Source organism: Heptranchias perlo, chromosome 33, assembly GCF_035084215.1.
Source record: "Heptranchias perlo isolate sHepPer1 chromosome 33, sHepPer1.hap1, whole genome shotgun sequence".
Taxonomy (NCBI): domain Eukaryota; kingdom Metazoa; phylum Chordata; class Chondrichthyes; order Hexanchiformes; family Hexanchidae; genus Heptranchias; species Heptranchias perlo.
This window is the reverse complement of record NC_090357.1, coordinates 115,976-142,748: the sequence shown is the minus strand read 5'-3', so window position 1 is coordinate 142,748 and position 26,773 is coordinate 115,976. Positions and strand designations below refer to the sequence as shown.

Here is a 26,773-nt window from a genome sequence, read left to right as displayed (position 1 = left end):
GGTACAACATGAGTGAATGAGAAAAAATAGGAATGGGAGCATACACTCAACAGAAAGACAAGGCAGGGTGTAAATGAGCATAGACATAGGGTTTCAAATACATAAATTCATGAAAGTGTAACTGCAGATAGATAAAGGCCAACAGCAATTTGGGTTTCATAAATAGGGGCATAGAGTATAAGAGTAAAGCAGTAATGATAAATTTGAACAAAGAATTGGTTAGACCAAAGCTAGAATACTATGTGTAGTTTTGGGTATCCCATTATTGAAAGAACATCAAAGCCATAGAGAGGGCAGATTCACCAGGATGAGACAGAGGATGAAAACCTATGGTTATTAGGAGAGAAGTGAGATACTGGGACTAATGCTGAGCAGCTGAGGCGGCGGAGCAGCGGAGAGGGAGTAGCCCATAAAAGGCTGGAGGCCGAGCGTCAGGGAGCGAGAAAAAAAAATAAAGTGAAGTCAGCACAATCAGGAGCTGATTGGTGAGTAGCTGGTGAGTGTTTTTTTAAGTCTTTAGTTTATATTCAGTTAAGTTTAGTTAATAATATAATAAATCGAGGCATGGCAGGGCACCTCACTCCCATGGAATGCGCATCTTGTGCCATGTGGGATCTCCAGGATGCTTCCAGTGTCCTGGACAAACACAGGTGCAGGAAGTGTCTCCAGCTGGAGGAGCTACAGCGCCGGGTTTTGGAGCTTGAGCAACAGCTGGCGTCACTACAGTGCATCCGTGAGACTGAGATCTATGTGGATCGCACGTTTCAGGAGGTGGTCACGCCGCACTTTAAGAAAGTGCAGGCAGAGAGGGACTGGGTAACCGCCAGACAGACAAGGAGGAGCAGGCAGGTAGTGCAGGAGTCTCTTGAGGGCATCTCGCTCTCTAACCGGTATTCAGTTCTGAATACTGGTGAGGAGAGTGGGTTCCTCTGGGGAGTGCAGCCAGAGCCAAGGCCATAGCACCATGGATGGTTCAGCTGTACCAGGGGGGGGGGGGGGGGGGGGAGGAGAAAGGTTAAGGGAGTGGTGGTGATAGGGGATTCTAGAGTTAGGCGTTTCTGCGGACGCAGACATGATTTCAAGATGGTGTGTTGCCTCCCTGGTGCCAGGGTCAAGGATGTCACTGAGCGACTGCAGAACATTCTGGAGGGGGAGGGTGAACTGCCAGAGATTATGGTCCATATCGGTACCAACAACATAGGTAGAAAGAGGGATGAGGTCCTGTAGGCAGATTTTAAGGAATTAGGAAAGAGATTAAGAAGCAGGACCTTAAAAGGTAGTAATCTCCGGATTACTTCCGGTGCCACACACTAGAGATTATAGAGATAGGAGAATAGAGCAAATGAATGTGTGGCTGGAGAGATGGTGCAGGAGGGAGGGCTTTAGATTCCTGGAGCATTGGGACCAGTTCTGGGGGAGGTGGGACCTGTACAGGCCGGACGGGTTGCACCTCAACGGAGCTGGAACCAACGTCCTCACGGGAGGTTCGCTAGTGCTGCTGGGGGAGGGGGGTTTTAACTAATTTGGCAGGGGGACAGGCACCAGGATGTAGCATCCGAAAGGAGAAACAAGGTGCACAAAGGATTGGGAAAGACAGATAGCACTAGAGCAAGAGATACTATGGTAGTGATGGGAGCAGACTAAGACAGAGTACAAGAAAGTCTAAGATAGGTTTACAGTGCATGTGTGTAAACGCGTGAAGCGTGTTAAACAAAGTTGGAGAGGTCCAGGTGCAATTAGCCACATGGGAATGTGATGGCGTGGCGATAATGCAGACCTGGCTCAAAAAAGGGCAGGATTGGGTACTAAATATCCCTGGATACAATGTGTTCAGGAAAGATAATGAAGGGAAGAAAGGAGGGGTAGTGGCAGTATTGATTAAAGAGAATATTGCAGTGCTGGAGAGAGAGGATGTCCTTGAGGGGGTCAAGGACAAAATCTATTTGGTTAGAGTTAAGAAAAAAAAGAGATGCCATTACACTACTGGGTGTATTCTATAGGCCACCAACCAGTGGGAAGGATATAGAGGAGCAAATTTGCAGGGAAATTACAGAGAGGAGCAAAAGCCACAGAGTAGAGCAGTGATAACGGGGGACTTCAACTATCCTAATATAGACTGGGATAATAATAAGGGGCAAAGAGGGGGAGGAATTTTTGAAGTGTGTTCAGCAGAGCATTCTTGACCAGTACGTTTCTGGCCCAACGAGGAAGGAGGCATTGCAGAAATTGGTTCTGGGGAATGAGGTGGGCCAAGTGGAGCAAGTGTCAGTGAAGGAACATTTAGGGAATAGCGATCATAGTATCATAAAGTTTAGAATAGCTATGGGAAAGGACACTGGCCGCTCTAAAGTAAAAATACTCAATTGGAGGAGGGCCAATTTCAGTGGGATGAGGACAGATCTGGTCCGGGTAAATTGGTATCAAAGATTGGCGGGCAAAACTGTAATTGAACAGTGGGCGGTCTTTAAGGAGGAGATGGTTCAGGTACAGTCTAGGTACATTCCCATGATGGGGAAAGGTAGGGCAATTAAAGCCAGAGCTCCCTGGATGACAAAAGAGATAGTGAGTAAGATGAATCAGAAAAAAGGGGCATATGACAGATGTCAGGTTGATAACACAAGTGAGAACCAGGCTGAATATAGAAATTTAAGAGGGGAAGTGAAAAAGGAAATAAGAGGGGCAAAGAGAGAGTCTGAGAATAGACTGGCGGCCAACATAAAAGGGAATCCAAAAGTCTTCTATAGGCATGTAAACAGTAAACAGGTAGTAAGTGGAGGGATGAGGCCAATTAGGGATCAAAAAGGAGATCTACTCACGGAGGCAGAGGGCATGGCCGAGGCACTAAATGTGTACTTTGCATCTATCCTTACCAAGGAAGGAGATGCTTCCAGAGTCTCAGTAAAGGAAGATGTAGTTGAGATACTGAATGGGCTAAAAATTGATAAAGAGGTACTTGAAAGGCTAGCTGTACTTAAAGTAGGTAAGTCACCCGGTCCGGATGGGATGCATCCTAGGTTACTGAGGGAAGTAAGGGTGGAAATTGCAGAGGTACTGGCCATAATCTTACAAACATCAGTAGGTATGGGGGTGGTGCCAGAGGACTGGAGAATTGCAAATGTTGTTCAAAAAAGGGTATAAGGATAAACCCAGCAACTATAGGCCAGTCAGTTTAACCTCAGTGGTGGGGAAACTCTTAGAAACAATAATCCAGGACAGAATTAACAGTCACTTGGACAAGTGTGGATTGATTAGGGAAAGCCAGCATGGATTTGTTAAAGGCAAATCGTGTTTAACTAACCTGATTGAGTTTTTTGATGAGGTAACAGAGAGGGTAGATGAGGGCAATGCAGTTGATGTCATGTATATGGACTTTCAAAAGGCATTTGATAAAGTGCCGTGTGGTAGGCTTATCAACAAGATTGTGGCCCATGGAATAAAGGGGGAAGTAGCAGCATGGATACAGAATTGGCTAAGGGACAGAAAACAGAGAGTAGCAGTGAACAGTTGTTTTTCGGACTAGTGAGAAGTATACAGTGGTGTTCCCCAGGGTCGGTGCTGGGACCACTGCTTTTCTTGATATATATTAATGACTTGGACTTGGGTGTACAGGGCACAATTACAAAATTTGCAGATGACACAAAACTTGGAAGGGTAGTAAGCAGTGAGGAGGATAGTGATAGACTTCAAGAGGATATAGACAGGCTAGTGGCATGGGCGGACATGTGGCAGGTGAAATTTAACGCAGAAAAATGAGAAGTGATACATTTCGGTAGGAAGAACGAGGAGAGGCAATATAAACTAGAGGGCACAACTCTAAAAGGGGTACAGGAACAGAGAGATCTGGGGGTATATAGCACAAATCGTTGAAGGTGGCAGGGCAGGTTGAGAAAGCGGTTAAAAAAGCATACGGGATCCTGGGCTTTATAAATAGACGCATAGAGTACAAAAGCAAGGAAATCATGATGAACCTTTATAAAACACTGGTTCAACCACAACTGGGCCACAGTTCTGGGCACTGCACTTTAGGAAATATGTGAAGGCCTTAACGAGGGTGCAGGAGAGATTTATTAGAATGATTCCAGGGATGAGGGACTTTAGTTACTTGGAGAGACTGGAGAAGCTGGGGTTGTTCTCCTTGGAACATAGAAGGTTGAGAGGAGATTTGATCGAGGTATTCAAAATCATGAAGGGTCTAGACAGAGTAGATAGAGAGAAACTGTTCCCATTGGTGAAAGGGTCAAGGACCAGAGGACATTGATTTAAGGTGATTAACAATAGAACCAAAGGTGACATGAGGAAAAACTTTTTTAACGCAGCTAGTGGTTAGGATCTGGAATGCACTGCCCGAGGGGTTGGTGGAGGCAGATTCAATCATGGCCTTCAAAAGGGAATTGGATAAGTACTTGAAAGAAAAAAATTTGCAGGGCTACGGGGATAGGGCGGGGGAGTGGGACTAGCTGGACTGCTCTTGCATAGAGCTGGCTCGGACTCGATGGGCCGAATGTCCTCCTTCTGTGCTGTAACCTTTCTATGATTCTAAATCCACTGGAGCAGAGAAGACAAAGAGGAGGTTTAACAGAGGTTTTTTAAAATTTTCAAGGGTTGTGATAGAGTGAATGGGGAAAGATTCTGGTTGGGGAGTCAAAGATGAGGGAATTTTAAATTAAAATTGTCACTAAAAGAATGGGGAGAGAGTTTAGGAGACATTTCTTTGTGCTGAGGGTGATTGAGGTTCCCCCCCCTTCCCCGTCAATGGGGCGACTGAGGTGCCCCCCTTCCCTGTCAATGGGGCGACTGAGGTGCCCCCCTTCCCTGTCAATGGGGCGACTGAGGTGCCCCCCTTCCCTGTCAATGGGGCGACTGAGGTGCCCCCCTTCCCTGTCAATGGGGCGACTGAGGTGCCCCCCCTTCCCTGTCAATGGGGCGACTGAGGTGCCCCCCTTCCCTGTCAATGGGGCGACTGAGGTGCCCCCCTTCCCCGTCAATGGGGCGACTGAGGTGCCCCCCTTCCCCGTCAATGGGGCGACTGAGGTACACAGCTCCAATGGCCTATTTACCTTTACATACCATCAATGGCCTATCTACCTTTACATACCATCAATGACCTATCTGCCTTTACACAGCATCAATGACTTTTCTACATTTCTGAATGCATTGGACTATGTCAGAAAGTCAACTAAAATTTAGCAGAAATTTCTTTCAAATAGTGGGTAGAAGAGGTTATTTTAAAGAGGGACCAGGTGCAGGTGTTAGCATTTGTGCCAGCTAAGATTCATATTTTCACATGAAGTGATTGCCTTTGCTGTTCTTACATTCAGCTTTGGCACAGATTAGACATGCCATGGTCCTGTTGAAGAAGTTCAAGATGTTGGCAATAGCCAAGCTGATGTCCGTGTTACTTGGGTGCAGATTTAATGCTGTGAACCTCAAATACTGCAATTTAGGAATTTCTTCAGCTGCTACTTTCACATGAGGTACCTGCATTGAGGAGGAGAGAAGCTGGTCAGAGTGACATGCTCAGTAGATAAACGAATTACATTTAGAACAGCTAATTGGTCACCTGTAGAACTCGGTTTCCCCTCTTATGTTGGACACACCCAGTTCATTTGAATCCTGTCAGTAGGAACACCCTTCAGGTGAGTAGAATGTTCCCTTTATCCAATTGTTTTTAATGCATACTGGTTTACACAGCCAATGTTGTTTTGAACTAACAATCCCATTGCATTTTTACATTAAAATGATGTATTCTGGTTAATATTAAGCACTTTCATACACATTTAATAGATTTTTAATTTTTAAATAAAGGAAAAACAAACTGGTCGATTTTAATCCTACCTGCCCGACGGAAACCGGGTGGGTTGGTGACAGTTACAGATGAGGAGGTTACTCACCCACTCAGATCTTGACCCTTTTGCGCTATTTCAGATTTTAACCTACAGGATTCTGCAGACGGATGAGGTAGAATTTATCCAAATTGGGGTTCTATTACGTCAATGGGACCCTAATTGCATTTTAACTGTGGCCTGAGTGGGGAGGCTACAGTGGCTCTCTTGCCAGGCTGGAGCAAATCTACAGACGGAAGTGGCTCTTCGAGGAAGGTCTAAAACTTTCCTTTGAGGGGTCAGAAGGAGTAGGAGTGCACACAGGATTTAGAGGCAAGATTATGTGATGATACTAATCCCAGAAACAATAATTTCAGCTTGTTTTCATATACCAATCACCTTGCCAGATATATAAAGCTAAATATTGGAAGACTGCTCCCCATGCATAGCCTCACATAGGTGGAAAATGAAGCCCAATTTTCAGGTAATTAAAATGAATCAAAGGAAAGTCAGATGGCTATTGTGACGCATTGGCCTCCGTGCCGAATTCATGCTCCTGTTGAGTGAGGTTCTGTGGGAAGATCAAAACTTCACAAGTTCACCCTAAAACAAACTTTAGTTTTTGTGGATGTGACAAAAATGGATTAGATTGATTCCGGGTATGGAAGGATTGTCTTATGAGGAAAGATTGAACAGATTGGGTCTATACTCATTGGAGTTTAGAAGAGAGAGGAGATCTTATGGAAACATACAAGATTCTGAGGGGACTCCATAGGGATGTTACCCCTCATGGGGGAATCTAAAACTAGGGGGGCATCGTCTCAGAATAAGGGGTCGCCAGTTTAAGACAGAAACGAGGAGGAATTTCTTCTCCCAGAGGGTCGTGAATCTTTGGAATTCTTTACCACAAAAAGCTGTGGAGGCTGAGTCATTGAATACATTCAAGACTGAGTTAGACAAATTTTTGATCAGCGAGGGAGTCAAACGATATGGGGAAAAAGCGGGAAAGTGGAGTTGAGGTAAAAATCAGATCAGCCATGATCGCATTAAATGGCAGAGCAGGCTCAAGGGGCCGAATGGCCTACTCCTACTCCTATCTCTTATGGTCTTATGGATTTTTGTCTGTGTTGAATTTTTAACTTGTATTTATTTTATTGCTGCAAAACAGAATGAGAAGGGTAATGACCAATGGTCACAGAGGGTATTTCTCAAGGGAAAGTCTTGAGCTCAGTGACCAACTGGCTCACTGTGGAAGACATTTAAGGTGCAGATGTTAGGGAAAACATAATAGGGATTCTAAGGTGCTAATTGGATTAAATAGCTCAGATTTCACAGTGCATGGTGAGCATTGCATGTCATTGTCAAAGATTGTAAACAATTTTACAACACCAAGTTATAGTCCAGCAATTTTATTTTAAATTCACAAGCTTTCGGAGGCTTCCTCCTTCCTCAGGTGAACGTTGTTGGAACAACGTTCACCTGTTGGAACAACGTTCACCTGAGGAAGGAGGAAGCCTCCGAAAGCTTGTGAATTTAAAATAAAATTGCTGGACTATAACTTGGTGTTGTAAAATTGTTTACAATTGTCAACCCCAGTCCATCACCGGCATCTCCACATCATTGTCAAAGATTGACTACACATTCAGTATTGATTAGGGAAATCCAGTCTTTTGTTGCTGTATACTTTCAAGGACTGTTGAATGATATATCGGGGCTGACTTCATGCCAGTGAACAGTCATTCTCCTCATGTGCCTGTTCTTCAGCCAACAGAAAGGTTCTAAATTTAAGCATGAGCTAAGCAGCAGAGAAGTTAGATCAGTTTTCAAGTTGTGGTATGTTTCACAGTGTGAGAAGTGAGTTTCTTTTTTCACGGCCAAGAGGGTAACTCTCAATCTACGGGCTCGATTTTCGGGTGCGTTGGGGACGGGGGGGCTCCAAAAATCACTGAAATCCCGAGTGGATTCAGAGCCCGGCTCCAACCCACTGACTTCCAGGTTCCCCAGTGACACGTTCAGGTACGCACGCGCCTCCCGAATGCTTAAGTCCCACCGGCAGATAGTTAAAGTACTCGAACTACTTGATTGACTCGACATTTTGGCAGGGGGAGGAGTCTGAAGCATCCTCAGCGTGTTTCCCATGCTGTGGGAAACACTCCCTGTTGCAACAGGTGTGTTTCATCCAGCAGCCAGTGGGAGATGCAAATGCTTATTTGACAGGTGAGGAGAAAGCGTCATTTACTAGAGCAGGGCACTCTGTCACTTCAGACAATGTTTTGGCCGCAAGACCTTTGCGTTTTCACTCAAAATTCTCACTTTCCACCCAAAACTCTGCTGTTCAAACATATTTAACTACTTTGCGGACCCCCTCAAACTCATACTGTCAGGGTGGAGGGGGCGCCGTGGCTGCATTCACCACTACATCTGAGGGTGAGCAACATCACCAGCCTCGCCAGGCACAGCGTCCACCTCTGCCATGTGGAGCTCCACAACACAGTGCTGTGCCACAGGCACCTGCACAAGAGCACAGAGGGCAACCACAGAAAGCAACCACAGAGAGAACAACATCGCAGGAGGCACTACCCTCGCAACAGAGTCTACAGACAGAGGCTCAGCTTCCTGGACCTCTCTGAGGAGCAGTGGATACGGAGGCTCAGAGTCAGTCGCCAGGTAGTCGCAGACATCTGCAGCCTCCTTCATGCCGAGCTGCTCCCGGCTGGGCCAAGCGGCATCTCCTTACCTGTCGCTTCAAAGTCACCACTGCCCTCAACTTGTTTGCCTCTGGATCATTCCAGGGTGCCACCGGGGACGTCGCCAGGGTCTCTCAGTCGTCTGCCCACAAGTGCATAAGGCAGGTCACCAACGGCTTGTTTTGCGGGGCCTCGCACTACGTCAACTTCCCCATGGACGACCTCAGCCAGTCGGAGAGAGCAGTGGGATTCCACGCTGTGCCTGGCTTCCCACAGGTGCAGGGTGTAATCGATTGCACCCATATAGCAATACGAGCACCTCCACACGAGCCAGGACTGTTCATCAACAGGAAAGGGTAACACTCCATCAACACTCAGCTTGTTTGTGAGCACCGCAAGAGATTCCATCATGTGTGCGCCAGATACCCTGGCAGCTGCCACGATTCCTTCACCCTCCAGGAATCCAACATCCCGCCCCTCTTCCACGCACCGAACACCCATACGGGCTGGCTCCTCGGGGACAAGGGATACCCCCTGCACTCGTGGCTCACGACACCTCTGAGGAACCCCATCACTGAGCAACAGCGTCGATATATCGACAGCCACATCGCTGCCAGGTCTACAATTGAGCATGTTATAGGGCTGCTCAAGATGCGCTTCAGATGCCTTGATCGTTCTGGGGGAGCGCTTCAATATGCACCAGACAGAGTGGAACGCATTATAGTCGTGTGTTGTGCCCTGCACAACATGACACACAGTGAGGGGTGCCGCTTGAGGAGGCCCCATCCACATCTACCACCCACATTGAGAGGAGGCGGCGGAGGAGCAGGAGCAGGCGCAACCCATGGACAGAACAGCGGCTCACCCCGCTGCTCACGAGGCCAGGGAGTCACTGATATGTGAACGGCTCTCCTAACATCAGACAGTGTGAAGAGTCCAGCCCTCACACTACTTGGATAGAGCAGCGCCCACACCAGCCGTAACCGCCCCCCACCCCCCCCAACCACCTCCCTGCACAAAACAGTCCTGCAACTACACATACACCCACTGTAGAGTGACCCAATGGGTGACATCAAGTGTCACCGTTCATGGTGAACCTCATGAAAGGGCCCTATCACACAAGCCAGTCAAGAATGGCCAAGACGTGGCAGTAGTGGTGACAATAATAATATTTAATGTGAGTTGAACAAAAAGCAAATATAAATAAAAAACATGACCAACCATCAAACACCCCTGTGCATCCCCTTCATGCTTACAAAACCTTCGCCTTTCGCTTCCGACTACTTCTACGTGGTGCATCCCCTATGGCTGCAGCAGAGGTAGTGGCAGGTTACTCTTGTTCATGCCATGACCGATCAGATGCTTTGGGCCTACGCCCTCTGGGTTTTGGTGCCCGTGAGGGCCCCTCCAAAGACTGCTCCACCTGCACCTGTGCAGTGGCAGACTTGGCCACCTGGAGAGGAGGCAGCATTGCGGGTATTAGTTGAGAGGGGGGCAACGGGTGAGATGTGGGAGCGCTTTGAGTGGCGTCCCCACTTCCATGTCGCCATCATCCCTCCCCTGGGCCAGGCCCACACCACTCCTACCACTCTGCTGGACAACAGTTTGGAGGACATGTGTGAGGCCTTGTAAGGCCAGTGCTAGTGTATCTGCCTGCCTGTTTAAGGCAGCAGAATGTTGTTCACCCTGAGTCTGAACGGCCACTGTCAGGGCCTGAATGGACACATTTGTGAGCCGTGCTTGAAGCTCAATGGAGGCTAGCTTTCCCTCCATCGCACTTACCTGCGACAGTATGTCAGAGATGCCCTCACGTCCCTGTGACACTATCTTAGAGATGCCCTCACGTCCCTGTGACACCAGTCCACTCATGCAGAAGTTAGACTCCTCCATCCTCTGCGCTATTGTGGAGAGTGCGCATGGCAACTGTTCCAGCACCTCGCAAACGTGCTGCTGCCCCTCGATCATTCTCCTTTTAAAGGACGGCCCCCAGGGTTCAGCATCTGTGTCCAGCTGAGCAGAGCCTGGACAGGAGTGCTCCCACCGACGCGGACTCTCCACAGCTGCCCCTGCCACCAGTGTCTGCTCATGCTCACATGTTTTGTGGTAACTCACCATGTGCGACCCCAACTAACTGCAGACTAGGACCCACCTGGTTGTGAGTATCTACGCTAGTGGATGTGCCAGATGTCCACATCTGCCACCCACATTGAGAGGAGGCGGCGGAGGAGCAGGAGCAGGAGCAGGAACACTCAGATGTGATGGTGCACCCTCAGAGGCCGGCAGGTCCTCTGAGGAATCGCCCTCTGCCGTCACAGCAGTCGCTGAAGGCCCTGTATGAGAACAGAAGGCAATATTAAGCATGATCACAGATGTGTCATATTGCGACGAGCATACTGAGGCGCTGAAGATGGTGAGGCACGTTAAGATCAATTCATATTGTGTGTGCTGAATGTTAAAGTTCTGTCACCAGATGTTTGTCAGGTGCCAGTCTCTGTGTCCCCGGCAGACAGGCACTCGAGGGTGCGGCTCAGCTCCAACGCCTCCTGCTCGGCGTCTGTGAGGACAACAATTTGTTGCGGCCCCCCTCCAGTCCTCACTCTCTCCCGTGCATTCTGGGCTCTTCTCCTATAAAGGGAGAAAGTACAGATGCGTGAGTGAGTGATGGTGGTGTGGCCAACCAATGAATGCATTGGCTGGGGTGCGGCTGACCGTGAAAGAGATGCATCAGAGGGTGAGCCGTGACATTGTATGAGGATTGGGTTGAGTGGTAGTGGTGGGGTGACTAATGAGGAGGTGAGGGAGTGCTGAGGAAGTGCAGCTAAGTTGAGGATGAGCCTTAAGTGGGTGTGAGGATTGATATGATAGAGTAGTGTTGGCAGTGCAGAATGAGTTGGGGGGTGGGGGCGGTGATGTGGAAGACAGAATGTAGGAGAATGAGTGAGTGTACTTACTTTGGCTGACCCAGTTAGGTCATTGAAGTGCTTCCTGCACTGGATCCAGGTGCGTGAGATGTTGCTGCTGCTGGTGACCTCCTCTGCCACCTCGAGCCAGGCCTTCTTGGTGGCAGAGGCAGGCCACTTCCTCCCGTCCGCCAGGTAGAAGATATCCCTCCTCCTCCTCACCCCATCCAGCACCTGGAGTGAGGCATCACTAAATCTAGGAGCAGCCTTGCCACTGTGCTGCTCCATTGGAGGACTGCCCCTTTAAATAGAGCTCCTCCAGCTGACAGCCTGTGATGCCGGTGCGCAGTCCGCCCGCTGCACAGCTTTCGGATGGCAAACCCGGAAGCCACGTTAAGTGGCTCCAATTGACCCGCGATGGCGTGGGAAACAGACAGATTTTATTGGGCGGGTTACCCACGTGTTTAATTAAACAACCTTGGTCAACAAGGGAAGTGAGAGATAGTATAAAACTAAAAGGACTTATTTGAAGGCAAAGAACAGTAGAGATAGAGGTATAAAGAACAGCAATGCGATACAAAGAAAGTAGCGAGAGCTACAAAAAGGGAATATGAGAAAAAGCTTGCGAGGGATATCAAGGACAACAGTAAAGGCTTTTACAAATATATTACAAGAAAGAAGATGGCTAAGAGAAATGTGGGCCCCTTAATGGCAAATGCAGGTGATACTGTAATTGAAAATCAGGAAATAGCAGAATTACTAAATAGCTACTTTGTATCTGTGTACACAGTAGGGGATGAGGATAAAATACCAGAGATACAAGGGAAAGTAAAAATAAATCAGGGGGAGGAACTAACTAGATTCAATATAAGTTTAAAAAATGGTAATGGAGAAACTAATGAGATTAAAGATAAACAAATCTCCAGAACCTGACAGTTTCCACCCAGGGTATTTAAAGAAGTAGGTGAGGAAATTGTGAACGTGGTGCACTATCCCTCCTCATCCTTCTCTACCTGTCTGCAGCCTTTGACACGTTCACCACACCATCCTCCTCCAACGCCTCTCCTCTGTTGTCCAGCTGGGTGGGACTATCTATTCAGTCGTAGCCAGAAAATCTCCTTCAATGGCTTCTCTTCCCGTTCCCGCACCGTTACCTCTGGAGTCCCCCAAGTATGTATCCTTGGCCCACTCCTATTTCTCATCTACGTGCTGCCCCTCGATGACATCATCTGAAACACAACTTCAGGCTCCACATGTAAATTGACGACACCCAGCTCTACCTCATCACCACCTCTCTCGAACCCTCCTCTGCCTCTGATTTGTCACACTGCCTGTCCAACAACCAGTATTAGATGAGCAGAAATTACCTCCAATTAAATAGTGGGAAGACCGAAGCCATTGTCTTCGGTCACAGACTCCGTTCCCTGGCCACTGTCTGAGGCTGAACCAGACTGCAACCTCGGCGCCCTATTTGACTCTGATGTGGAGATGCCGGTGATGGACTGGGGTTGACAATTGTAAACAATTTTACAACACCAAGTTATAGTCCAGCAATTTTATTTTAAATTCACAAGCTTTCGGAGATTTTCTCCTTCCTCAGGCAAATGTTTTGCCTGAGGAAGGAGAAAATCTCCGAAAGCTTGTGAATTTAAAATAAAATTGCTGGACTATAACTTGGTGTTGTAAAATTGTTTATATTTGACTCTGAGCTGAGCTTCTAAGAACATAAGAAATAGGAGCAGGAGTAGGCCATCCGGCCCCTGCTCCGCCATTCAACAAGATCATGGCTGATCTTCTACCTCAATGCCATTTTCCTGCGCCATCCCCATATCCCTTGATGCCTTTAATATCTAGAAATCTATCGATCTCTGTTTTGAATGTACTCAATGACTGAGCCTCCACAGCCCTATGGGGTGGAGGATTCCAAAGGTTCACCACCCTCAGTGAAGAAATTTCTCCTCATCTCAGTCCTAAATGGCCTACCCCTTATTCTGAGACTGTGACCCCTGGTTCTAGATTCCCCAGCCAAGAGAAACATCCTCCTCGCATCTACCCTGTTGAGCCCTGTAAGAATTTTGTATGTTTCAATGAGATCAACTCTCATTCTTCTAGACTCTAGAGAATACAGGCCTAGTCTACTCAATCTCTCCTCATACGACAATCCCGCCATCCCAGGAATCAGTCTGGTGAACCTTTGTTGCACTCCCTCTATGGCAAGTATATCCTTTCTTAGGTAAGGAGACCAAAATTGTACACAATACTCCAGGTGAGGTCTCACCAAGGCCCTATATAATTGCAGTAAGACATCTTTACTCCTGTACTCAAATCCTCTTGTAATAAAGGCCAACATACCATTTGCCTTCCTAATTGCTTACTGCACCTGCATGTCAGCTTTCAGTGACTCATGTACAAGGACACCCAGGTCCCTTTGAACATCAACATTTCCCAATCTCTCACCACTTAAAAAATACTCTGCATTTCTGTTTTTCCTACCAAAGTGGATAAGTTCACATTTTTCCACATTATATTCCATCTGTCATTTTCTTGCCCACTCACTTAGCCTGTCTATATCCTTTTGAAGCCTCTTTGCATCCTCCTCACAACTCACATTCCCACCTAGTTTTGTATCGTCAGCAAACTTGGAAATATTACATTTTGTCCCCTCATCCAAATCATTGATATAGATTGTGAATAGCTGGGGCCCAAGCACCGATCCCTGCGGTACCCTACTAATCACAGTCTGCCAACCCGAAAAAGACCCGTTTATTCCTACTCTCTGTTTTCTGTCTGTTAACCAATTCTCAATCCATGCCAGTATATTACCCCCAATTCCATGTGCTCTAAGTTGTTCACCTACCTTCTGTGCGGGACCTTAACGAAAGCCTTCTGAAAATCCAAATACACCACATCCACTGGTTCCCCCTTATCTATTCTACTAGTTACATCCTCAAAGAACTCCAATAGGTTTATCAAACATGATTTCCCTTTCATAAATCCATATTGACTCTGCCAAATCCTATTATTATTTTCTAAGTGTCCTGTTATCACATCCTTAATAATAGATTCTAGCATTTTCCCTACTACTGATGTCAGGTTAACAGGCCTATAGTTCCCTGTTTTCTCTCTCCCTCCTTTCTTAAATTTCTGACCCCATATCTTCTCCATCACCAAGACCGCCTACTTCCACCTACATAACATTGCCCGTCTCCGCCCCTGCCTCAGCTCATCTGCTGCTGAAACCCTCATTTGAGGCCTTTGTTACCTCCAGGCTCGACTATTCCAATGCTCTCCTGGCCGGCCTCCCACCTTCCATCCTTCGTAACCTTGAGATCATCTGAAACTCTGCTGCCCATATCATAACTCACACCAAGTCCCGCACATCCATCCCCCGTGCTCGCTGACCTACACTGGCTCCCATTCGACCAACACCTCGATTTTAAAATTCTCATCCTGGTTTTCAAATCCCTCTATAGCCTCGTCCCTCCCTGTCTCTGTAATCTCCACCAGCCCTACAACCCTCCGAGATCTCTGCGCTCCTCCAATTCTGGCCTCTTGCGCATCACCGATTTCCATCGCCCCACCATTGGCTGCTGTGCCTTCAGCTGCCTCGGCCCTAAGCTCTGGAATTCCCTTCCTGTACCTCTCTGCCTCTCCTCCTTTAATTCGCTCCTTAAAACCTCTCTCTCTGACCAAGCTTTTGGTCACCTGTCCTAATATCTCTATGAGGCTTGTGTCAAATATTGTCTGATTACGCTCCAGTGAAGACCTTGGGATGTTTTACTATGTTAAAGGCGCTATATAAATGCAAGTTGTTGTTGCCGAGATAGGTGAATTTTTGTTAGGTAAGGATATTAAGGGATATGGAGCAGAGGAGGATATAGATCAGTCATGGTCTAATTGAATGGTGGAACAGGTTCTAGGGGCTGAATGGCCTACTCCTGTTCCTATGAGCAGTGGGACTGGAAATCACCTGCTTATTATGAATATCAATGTTACCTCCTTCTCGCCGCAGATGTGGCTGATTATAGAGGCAGATGCTGGACTTGAAGAAGGCCCCAGGATTGCCACAACCCCCTTTGGGAGAATCTGACAAGCTGCAGTAAAGAGAGATTTCAGTTACGAGTCAGTCACTCTGTTAGCACAGCCACTGGCTGACAGCTTCCTTATCTAGAACCGCTATCGACTAAACACTGCAGAATCATCTCTATAAAGGATTTTTAAAAAATATATGTTCTAAAAGGAATAATATATTGCAACACTTAAAACTCAAGATATAACCGCAATACAATATATGAACATTTTCATATCGTGTTTTAAATTGATTAAATAAATCATTTTTTAAATGTTATAAACTTTAGGATAAGTCTCCTCTCCCCTTTGCAGCTTCCTTTTCAGGACCACATCAAGACTTCCACCAGCGGGGAGGGCCAGAAGCAGAATGAAGGGAGAGTCATTTCACAATAACTAGTGAATGCACTTCACAATACCAAGTACCCTGAGCAAAACTGAGGTCAATAGGACTGAAAGGTCAAACTCTGCAATGCCTGGAGTTATAAAGGAAGGTGATTGTGGTTATTGGAGGCCAATCATTGCATTTAATCAAAATGGACACGGTCAAAATGTTTCCTATTAAGACAATAATCAGATAAAAGAAAAAAAGGAAAAACAGAAAATAGAACCAATAAAAAAGATACAGCACAGAAGGGGGCCATTCATCCCATCGTGTCCGTGCCGGCTCGAAGAACAACCAGGTGCCCATTCTAATCCCACCTTCCAGCACCCGGTCCATAGCCCTGCAGCTTACAGCACTTTAGGTGCAGGTCCAGGTACTTTATAAAAGAGTTGAGGGTCCCTGCCTCTACCACCAATTCGGACAGCAAATTCCATACACCCACCACTCTCTGGGTAAAAAAGTTTTTCCTCATGTTCCCTCTAATCCTTCCGCCAATCAGTTTAAATCTATGTCTTCTAGTTCTTGAACTCTCCCCTAGGGGAAACAGGTACTTCCTGTCTACTCTATCTGGGCCCCCCCACTCATAATTTTGTACACCTCAATCAAGTCTCCCCTCAGCCTCCTCTGCTCCAAGGAAAACACAACCCCAGCCTATCCAATTTCTCCTCATAGCTGCAATTTTCAAGCCCTGGCAACATTCTTGTAAATCTTCTCTGCACTCTCTCCACAGCAATTACGTCCTTCCTGTAATGTGGTGACCAGAACTGCGCACAACACTCCAGCTGTGGCCTTACCAGCATTTTATACAGTTCTATCATTACATCCCTGCTTTTGTATTTTATACCTCAGCTAATAACGGAGAGCATTCCGTATGCCTTCTTCACAACCTTATCTACCTGTATTGCCACCTTCAGGGACCTGTGCACATGTACTCCAAGGTCTCTCACTTCCTCTACCCCTCTCAATATATTCCCGTTTACTGCGTATTCCCTTTTACTGTTTGCCCTCCCTAAGTGCATTACCTCACACTTCTCCGGGTTGGACTCCATTTGCCACTTTTCCGCCCACTCCACCAACCCATTGATATCTTCTTGGAGTCTACAGCTATCCTCTTCACTATCAACTACATGGCCAATTTTTGTGTCGTCTGCAAATTTGCCAATCATGCCCCCGACGTTCAAGTCCAAATCATTAATATATACCACAAACAGCAAGGGACCCAACACTAAGCCCTATGGCACACTACTGGAAACGGATTTCCATTCGCAAAGACATCCATCGACTTTTACCCTTTGTTTCCTGTTACTGAGCCAATTTTGGATCCATTTCGCCACATTTCCCTGTATCCCATGGGCTTTTACCTTTCTGACCAGTCTGCCAAGTGGGACCTTGTCAAATGCCTTACTAAAACCATGTAGACAACATCCACTGCACTACCTCATCAATCCTCCTTGTCTCTTCCTCAAAGAATTCAATCAGATTTGTAAGGCATGACCTTCCCTGAACAAATCCATGCCTTTCCAAATGACAGTTTATCCTATCTCTTAGTATTGATTCTAATAGTTTGCCCACCACCGAGGTAAAACTGACCAGCCTATAATTGTTCGGCCTTTCCCTCGTTTCCTTTTTAAACAATGGTACTACTACTAATGGAATGGAACACGTTGGAATTAAATGGATTAGATCGCAATTGTAACAAGAAGAGACAGGTTGTGATATTGTGTGTGTTTTCCCTACATCAGCAGTTCTGATGAATTACAGATCTGAATTTTTTTTTATTCATTCATGGGATGTGGGCGTCGCTGGCAAGCCCAGAATTTATTGCCTATCCCTAATTGCCCTTGAGAAGGTGGCGGTGAGCTGCCTTCTTGAACCACTGCAGTCTGTGTGGTGAAGGTTCTCCCACAGTGCTGTTAGGTAGGGAGTTCCAGGGTTTTGACCCAGCAACGATGGGAACGTGCAGGTGGTGGTGTTCCTATGTGCCTGCTGCCCTTGTCCTTCTAGGTGGTAAGAGGTCGTAGGTTTGGGAGGTGTTGTCGAAGAAGCCTTGACGAGATGCTGCAGTGCATCTTGTAGATGGTACACACTGTAGCCATGGTGCGCTGGTAGTGGAGGGAGTGGATGTTTAAGGTGGTGGATGGGGTGCCAATCAAATGGGCTGCTTGTCGTGGATGGTGTCGTGCTTCTTGAGTGTTGTTGGAGCTGCGCTCATCCAGGCAAGTGGAGAGTATTCCATCACACGCCTGACTTGTGCCTTGTAGATGGTGGAAAGGCTTTGAGGAGTCAAGAGGTGAGTCATTCGCTGCAGAATACCCAGCCTCTGACCTGCTCTTGTAGCCACAAGTATTTATGTGGCTGGTCCAGTTAAGTTTCTGGTCAATGGTGACCCCCAGGATGTTGATGGTGGGAGAATTCGGCAATGGTAATGCCGTTGAATGTCAAGGGGAGATGGTTAGACTCTCTCTTGTCGGAGATGGTAATTGCCTGGCCCTTGTCCGGCACAAATGTTACTTGCCACTTATCTGCCCAATAATCTTCAGCTGCTTCATCAATGACCTTCCCTTCATCAGCCCAAGCTTGGATGTTGTCCAGATCTTGCTGCATGCGGGCATGGACTGCTTCATTATCTGACGGGGTTCGAATGGAACTGAACACTGTGCAATCATCAGCGAACATCCCCATTTCTGACCTTATGATGGAGGGAAGGTCATTGATGAAGCAGCTGAAGATGGTTGGGCCTGGGACACTGCCCTGAGGAACTCCTGCAGTGATGTCCTGGGGCCGAAATGATTGGCTTCCAACAACCACTACCATCTTCCTTTGTGCTAGATATGACTCCTGCCACTGGAGAGTTTTCCCCCTGATTCTGATTGACTTCAATTTTACTAGGGCTCCCTGGTGCCACACTCGGTCAAATGCTGCCTTGATGTCAAGGGCAGTCACTCTCACCTCACCTCTGGAATTCAGCTCTTTTGTCCATGTTTGGACCAAGGCTGTAATGAGGTCTGGAGCCGAGTGGTCCTGACGGAACCCAAACTACGCATCGGTGAGCAGGTTATTGGTGAGTAAGTGCCGCTTGATAGCACTGTCGCGACACCTTCCATTCACTTTGCTGATGATTAAGAGTAGACTGATGGGGCGGTAATTGGCCAGATTGGATTTGTCCTGCTTTTTGTGGACAGGACATACCTGGGCAATTTTCCACATTGTCGGGTAGATGCCAGCGCTGTAGCTGTACTGGAACAGTTTGGCTAGAGGCGCGGCTAGTTCTGGAGCACAAGTCTTCAGCACTACAGCCGGAATGTTGTCGGGGCCCATAGCCTTTGCTGTATCCAGTGCACTCAGCTGCTTCTTAATATCATGTGGAATGAATCAAATTGGCTGAAGACTGGCTTCTGTGATGGTGGGGATATCGGGAGGAGGCTGAGACAGATCATCCACTCGGCAATTCTGGCTGAAGATGGTTGCAAACGCTTCAGCCTTGTCTTTTGCACTCACGTGCTGGACTCTGCCATCATTGAGGATGGGGATGTTTACAGAGCCTCCTCCTCCCATTAGTTGTTTAATTGTCCACCACCATTCACGACTGGATATGGCAGGACTGCAGAGCTTTGATCCGATCTGTTGGTTGTGGAATCATTTAGCTCTGTCTATAGCATGTTGCTTCCACTGTTTAGCATGCATGCAGTCCTGTGTTGGCACCTCATTTTTAGGTCTGCCTGGTGCTGCTCCGGGCATGCTCTTCTACACTTCTCATTGAACCAGGGTTGATCCCCTGGCTTGTTGGTAATGGTAGAGTGAGGAATATGCCGGACCACGAGGAAACAGATTGTGCTGGAATACAATTCTGCTGCTGCTGATGGCCCACATAAGATCCTAAGACCATAAGAAATAGGAGCAGGAGTAGGCCATTCTGCCCCTCGAGCTTGGTCCGCCATTTAGTGAGATCATAGCTGATCTGATTCTTACCTCAACTCCACTTTCCTGCCTTTTCCCCATATCCTTTGACTCCCTTGCTGATCAAAAATTTGAATACATTCAAGGCTGAGTTAGACAATGACTCAGCCTCCACAGCTTTTTGGGGTAAAGAATTCCAAAGATTCATGACCCTCTGGGAGAAGAAATTCCTCCTCTTTTCCATCTTAAACAGGCGACCCCTTATTCTGAGACTATGCCCCCTAGTTTTAGTTTCTCCCATGAGGGGTAACATCCTCTCAGCATCTACCCTATCGAGTCCCCTCAGAATCTTGTATGTTTCAATAAGATCTCCTCTCATTCTTCTAAACTCCAATGAGTATAGACCCAACCTGTTCAATCTTTCTTCATAAGACAACCCTTCCATACCCGGAATCAACCTAGTGAACCTTCTATGAACTGCCTCCAATACAAATATGTCCTTCCTTAAATAAGGGAACCAGAATTGTACGCAGTACTCCAGGTGTGGTCTCACCAGCACCCTGTACAGTTGTAGCATGACTTCCCTGCTTTTATACTCCATCCCCCTGGAAATAAAGGCCAATATTCCGTTTGCCTTCCGGATTACCTGCTGCACCTGTATGTTGACTTTTTGTGTTTCATGTACGAGGACACCCAGATCCCTCTGTACCGCAGCATTTTGTAGTATTTCTCCATTCAAATAATAATATTTTGCTTTTTTATTTTTCCTCCCAAAGTGGATGACTTCACATTTTCCCACATTATATTCCATCTGCCAAATTTTTGCCCATTCACTTACCCTGTCACTATCCCTTTGCAGACACTTTGTGTCCTCATCGCAACTTGCTTTTCCACCTATCTTTGTATCATCAGCAAATTTGGCCACAAGACACTCTGTTCCTTCATCCAAGTCATTGATATATATTGTAAATAGTTGAGGCCCCAGCACTGATCCCTGCGGCACCCTCTCATTTAGAAGAATGAGAGGTGATCTCATCGAAACATATAAAATTCTAACAGGACTAGACAGACTAGATGCAGGGAGGATGTTCCCGATGGCTGGGGAATCCATAACCTGAGGTCAGAGTCTCAGGATACGGGGTATGCCATTTAGAACCGAGATGAGGAGAAATTTCTTCACTCAGAGGGTGGTGAACCTGTGGAATTCTCTACCACAAAAGGCAGTGGAGGCCAAGTCATTAAATATATTCAAGAAGGAGATAGATATATTTCTTAATGCTAAAGGGATCAAGGGAAATGGGGAAATGGGGAAAAAGCGGGAACAGGGTACTGAGTTAGACGATCAGCCATGATCATTTTGAATGGCGGAGCAGGCCCAAAGGGCCGAATGGCCTACTCTTGCTCCTATTTTCTATGATTCTATGATTCACCCCACTAGTTTTGAAAATGACCCTTTTATCCCGACTCTTTATTTTCTGTTAGTTAGCCAATCCTCTATCCACGACAGTATATTACCCCCAACACCATGAGCTCGTATCTTGTGCAGTAATCTTTTATGTGGCACCTTATTGAATGCCTTTTGGAAATCCAAATATACTGTATCCATTGGTTCCCCTTTATCCATCCTGCCCATTACTTCCTCAAAAAACTCTAATAAATTTGTCAGACACGATTTCCCCTTCATAAAACCATGTTGACTCTCCTTGATTGTATTATGAGTCTCCAAATGTCCTGCTACTACTTCCTTAATAATGGATTCTAGCATTTTCCCAATGACAGATGTTAGGCTAACTGGTCTATAGTTACCCGCTTTCTGTCTCACTCCCTTCTTCAATAGGGGTGTTACATTTGAGGTTTTCCAATCCGCTGGGACCTTTCCAGAATCTAGTGAATTCTGGAAGATTACAACCAATGCATCCACTATCTCTGTAGCCACTTCCTTTAAGACCTTCGGATGCAAGCCATCAGGTCCAGGGGACTTGTCAGCCTTTAGACCCATTAGTTTACCTAGTACTTTTTCTCTAGTGATAGTGATTGTTTTTAGTTCCTCCCTCCCCTTTGCCCCTTGATATTTTACTGTTATTGGTATGTTATTAATGTCTTCTACTGTGAAGACAGATACAAAATATCTGTTCACTTCCTCTGCCATTTCCTTCTTTTCCATTATTATTTCCCCAGTAACATCCTCTAAGGGACCAATGTTTACTTTAGCTACCCTCTTCCTTTTTATATACTTGTAGAAGCTTCTACTGTCAGTTTTTATATTTCTTGCTATTTTATTCTCATAATTTATTTTCTCCCTCTTTATTATTCTTTTAGTCATCCTTTGCTGGTTTTTAAAGTTTTCCCAATCTTCAGGCTTACCAGTAATCTTTGCCATGTTGTATGCTTTTTCTTTTAACCCGATACCATCCTTGACTTCCTTAGTTAGCCATGGTCGGTTCAACCTTTTTGTGGAGTCTTTCCTCCTCACAGGGATATATTTTTGTTGCGAGTCATAAAATATCTTTTTAAATGTTTGCCACTACTTATCCACCATCATACCATCTAATCTGTTTACCCAGTCCACTTTAGCCAATTCCGCCCTCATTCCTTTATAATTGCCCTTATTTGAGTTTAATACAGTAGTTTCAGACCCAAGATCCTCGCTCTAAAACTGGATGTGAAATTCTATCATGTTATGATCATTGCTTCCCAAGGGATCCTTTGCTTTGAGATCATTAATTAATCCTGTTTTGTTACCCATACCAGATCCAAAATGGCCTGTTCCCTGGTTGGTTCCCCGACATATTGGTCTAAGAAACAGTCCCTAATACACTCTATGAACTCCTCCTCAGGGCTATTTTTGCCAATTTGATTTGTCCAATCTATGTGAAAGTTAAAATCGCCCATGATTATTGCATTACCTTTTTCTTTTACAAGCCCCCCTTATTTCCTGATTAATATTTTGCCCTGCAGTGTAGCTACTGTTAGGGGGCCTATATACTACTCCCACCAGTGATTTCTTTCCCTTACTATTTCTTACCTCCACCCAAATTGATTCGACATCTTGATCTTCTGACCCAAGATCATTTCTCACTATTATACCAATTTCATCCTTTATTAACAGAGCTACCCCACCACCTTTACCTTTTTTCCTATCCTTCCAAAATGTTAAATAACCCTGAATATTTAGCTCCCAACCTTGGTCACCTTGCAACCACGTCTCTGTAATGGCCACGAGATCATACCCATTTGTTTCTATTTGTGCCGTCAATTCATCTATCTTATTACGAATGCTGTGTGCATTCAGATAAAGAACCTTTAATTTTGTCTTTTTACCATTCTTTCCTACCCCGGCCCCATTTGCTAGTGCACTCTTATGTTTGTACGCTCTGTCCCTTCCTGACACACTCTCATGGATGCCCAGTTTTGAGCTGCTGGATCTGTTCTGAATCTGTCCCATTTAGCACGGTGGTAGTGCCACACAACACGTTGGATGCTGTCCTCAGTGTGAAGACGGGACTTCATCTCCACAAGGACTGTACGGTGGTCACTCCTACCAATACTGTCATGGACAGATGTATCTACGGCAGGCAGATTGGTGAGGACCATGTCAAGTAGGTTTTTCCCTCGTGTTGGTTCGATCACCACCTACCACAGGCCTAATATGGTAGCGATGTCCTTCAGGACTTGGCCAGTTCGGTCAGTAGTGGTGCTACCACGCCACTCTTGGTGATGGACATTGAAGTCCCCCCGCCACCCCCACAGAGTACATTCTGTGCCCTTGCTACCCTCAGCGCTTCCTCCAAATGTTGCTCAAGATGGAGGAGGACTGAGTCATCAGCTGAGGGAGGGCGGTAGATGGTAATCAGCAGGAGGTTTCCTTGCCCATGTTTGACCTGATGCCATGAGATTTCATGGGGTCAGGAGTCAATGTTGAGGACACCCAGGGCCACTCCCTCCTGAGTGAATATCACTATACCGCTACCTCTGGTGGGTCTGTCCTGACAGTGGGACAGGATATACCCAGCTATGGTAATGGAAGAGTCTGGGACATTGACTGAAAGGTATGATTCTGTGAGTATGACTATGTCAGGCTGTTGCTTGACTAGTCTGTGGGACAGCTCTCCCAATTTTGGCACAAGTCCCCAGATGTTAGTGAGGAAGACTTTGCAGGGTCGACTGGGCTTGGTTTGCCTTTGTCGTGTCTGGTGCCTAGTGATCCGATAGCGGTCCGTCTGCTTTTATTCTTATTGTGACTTTCTGTAGCAAGATTGTACAACTGAGTGGCTTGCTAGGCCATTTCAGAGGGCAATTAAGAATCAACCACATTGCTGTGGGTCTGGAGTCACATATAGGCCAGACGGGTAAGGACGGCAGGTTTCCTTCCCTAAAGGACATTATTCACAAATAACAAGTCAGACATTTATAAAATGCATGCCAAAAGTCTTGTCAATGATGAAATAAATGTTTCTGCCAGGCTGAAGCAGGACAGCAGCTGGTGTGAAGGATGGGGGCCCTCCAGTTAAGTGTGAAAATTCCCTTTGTGGGGCTAGGAGAAGCAGGAGGCTCCACAGGTAAAGTCATGGCCTCCCCAGCCCCGGACTCCACCCCACTTCCCTCTTCGAGACCCTCCCAAAAGCCCCTCCCATCACTTACCTGCAAGCCTGCGGCTGGCAATGGACCACCCAATCATCTCTGCCCTTTTCTCACCTGTTCTTGGCTGGAAGTGGACTGGTGGCATTTAAATGAGGCCTGGGACTTAAAATACCCTGGATCTAAAACTTAGGCCAGCCAGTGTTTCACACTCACAACACGCACCACCCAACCATAACCCACTCTGGGTTAAAATTGACCCTCTGCTTTCTGCTGAAGTGAGACAAGGGATAGACTTGCTCAGGTACCTACTAGTTTCTGCCGTTTCATATTCACTGTCCCGCAGCAGCTCAAAGATGTCAACTTCTAGCCTTGCCTTTTCAGATGGTTCTACCATGTGATTGATACGATTTTTTGCAAGAGTAATGGCAAGTCTTTCACCTCTGCTGCACTCCATCGGATCATCTAGAATTGCAGCTAGAAAACACAAATTCAATAACTGATGTCAATGATTATTTTTTGATTGTAAACAATTTTACAACACCAAGTTATAGTCCAACAATTTTATTTTTAATCCCACAAGCTTTCGGGGGCTTTCCCCTTCCTCATTTCCACACCGCCTGAGGAAGGAGAAAGCCCCCGAAAGCTTGTGGGATTAAAAATAAAATTGTTGGACTATAACTTGGTGTTGTAAAATTGTTTACAATTGTTAACCCCAGTCTATCACCGGCATCTCCACATCATTATTTTTTGATACAGACAGAGTAGAGCAGCTTCTGCCAGATTATACGCAGTTTGAAAGGCCCCATAGCTTTTATTAATCAGGAGATAGTCGGGGCATGTAATAAGGGAACAGCCATAATTATGGGGGATTTTAATTATCATATTAACTGGACAAATCAAATTGGGCAGAGCAGCCTTGAGGACGAGTTCATTGAGTGCATCAGGGATGGATTTCTTGAGCAGTATGTAACTGATCCTACAAGGGGGCAGGCAACCTTGGACCTGGTCCTGTGTAATGAGTCAGGATTAATTAATAATGTCCTAGTTAAGGATCCCCTTGGAACGAGCGACCACAACATGGTTGAATTCCATATCCAATTAGAGGGTGAGAAGGTTGATTCTCAAACAAGCGTACTGAGCTTGAATAAAGGAGACTATGATGGTATGAGAGCGGAATTGATTAAAGTGGACTGGGAAAATAGATTAAAGGGTAAGACGGTACATGAGCAGTGGTGTTCATTTAGGGAGTTATTTTACAACTTTCAAAATAAATATATTCCACTGAGGAAAAAAGGGTGTAAAAGAAATGACAGCCACCCGTGGCTAAGTAAAGAAATCAAGGATAGTATCCGACTAAAAACAAGGACATATAAGGTAGCCAAACTTAGTGGGAGGATAGAAGATTGGGAATTCTTCAAAAGACAGCAAAAAGTAACTAAAGGATTGATTAAGAAAGGGAAGTTAGATTATGAAAAGAAATTAGCAAAAAATATAAAAACAGATAGCAAGAGTTTCTATAGTTATATAAAAAGAAAAAGGGTGGCTAAGGCAAACATAGGTCCCTTAGAGGATGAGACCGGGAAATTAATGGTGGGAAACATGGAGATGGCAAAAATGCTGAACAAATATTTTGTTTCAGTCTTTACAGTAGAGGACACTAAGAATATCCCAACACTGGACAAACAGGGGACTCTCGGGGGAGAGGAGCTAAATACGATTAAAATCACTCAAGAGATGGTACTCAGTAAAATAATGGGACTCAAGGCGGATAAATCCCCTGGACCTGATGGCTTCCATCCTAGGGTCTTGAGGGAAGTGGCAGTAGGGATTGTGGATGCTTTGGTGATAGTTTTCCAAAATTCCCTGGACTCAGGAGAGGTCCCGGCAGATTGGAAAACTGCTAATGTAACACCGTTATTTAAAAAGGGTAGTAGGCAGAAGGCTGGAAATTATAGGCCAGTTAGCTTAACATCTGTGGTGGGTAAAATTTTGGAGTCTATTATTAAGGAGACAGTAACGGAACATTTAGATAAGCATAATTTAATAGGACAAAGTCAGCATGGCTTTATGAAGGGGAAGTCATGTCTGACAAATTTGCTTGAGTTCTTCGAGGATATAACGTATAGGGTGGATAAAGGGGAACCAGTGGACGTAGTGTATTTAGACTTCCAGAAGGCATTCGACAACGTGCCACATAAAAGATTATTACTTAAGATAAAAAATCACGGGATTGGGGGTAATATTCTGGCATGGGTGGAGGATTGGTTATCGAACAGGAAGCAGAGAGTTGGGATAAATGGTTCATTTTCGGACTGGCAACCAGTAACCAGTGGTGTTCCACAGGGGTCGGTGCTGGGTCCCCAACTCTTTACAATCTATATTAACGATTTGGAGGAGGGGACCGAGTGCAACATATCAAAATTTGCAGATGAT

The 26,773-nt window shown here is 46.0% G+C and overlaps 1 protein-coding gene across 1 annotated transcript in view; it reads right to left on the bottom strand.

The window, feature by feature from the left end:
* Positions 1–24,798, bottom strand: part of grik4 (glutamate receptor, ionotropic, kainate 4) — a 137,146-nt gene extending 112,348 nt beyond the window's left edge. The window contains exons 1-3 of the mRNA XM_067970798.1: positions 24,650–24,798; positions 15,406–15,503; positions 5,313–5,478 (exon numbers count right to left, since the gene is read on the bottom strand). Coding sequence (XP_067826899.1) covers positions 5,313–5,478; positions 15,406–15,503; positions 24,650–24,794 — 409 coding nt within the window. The 5' untranslated portion in view covers positions 24,795–24,798. The remainder of the gene's footprint in view (positions 1–5,312; positions 5,479–15,405; positions 15,504–24,649) is intronic.
* Between the last annotated feature and the right edge of the window lie 1,975 nt (positions 24,799–26,773).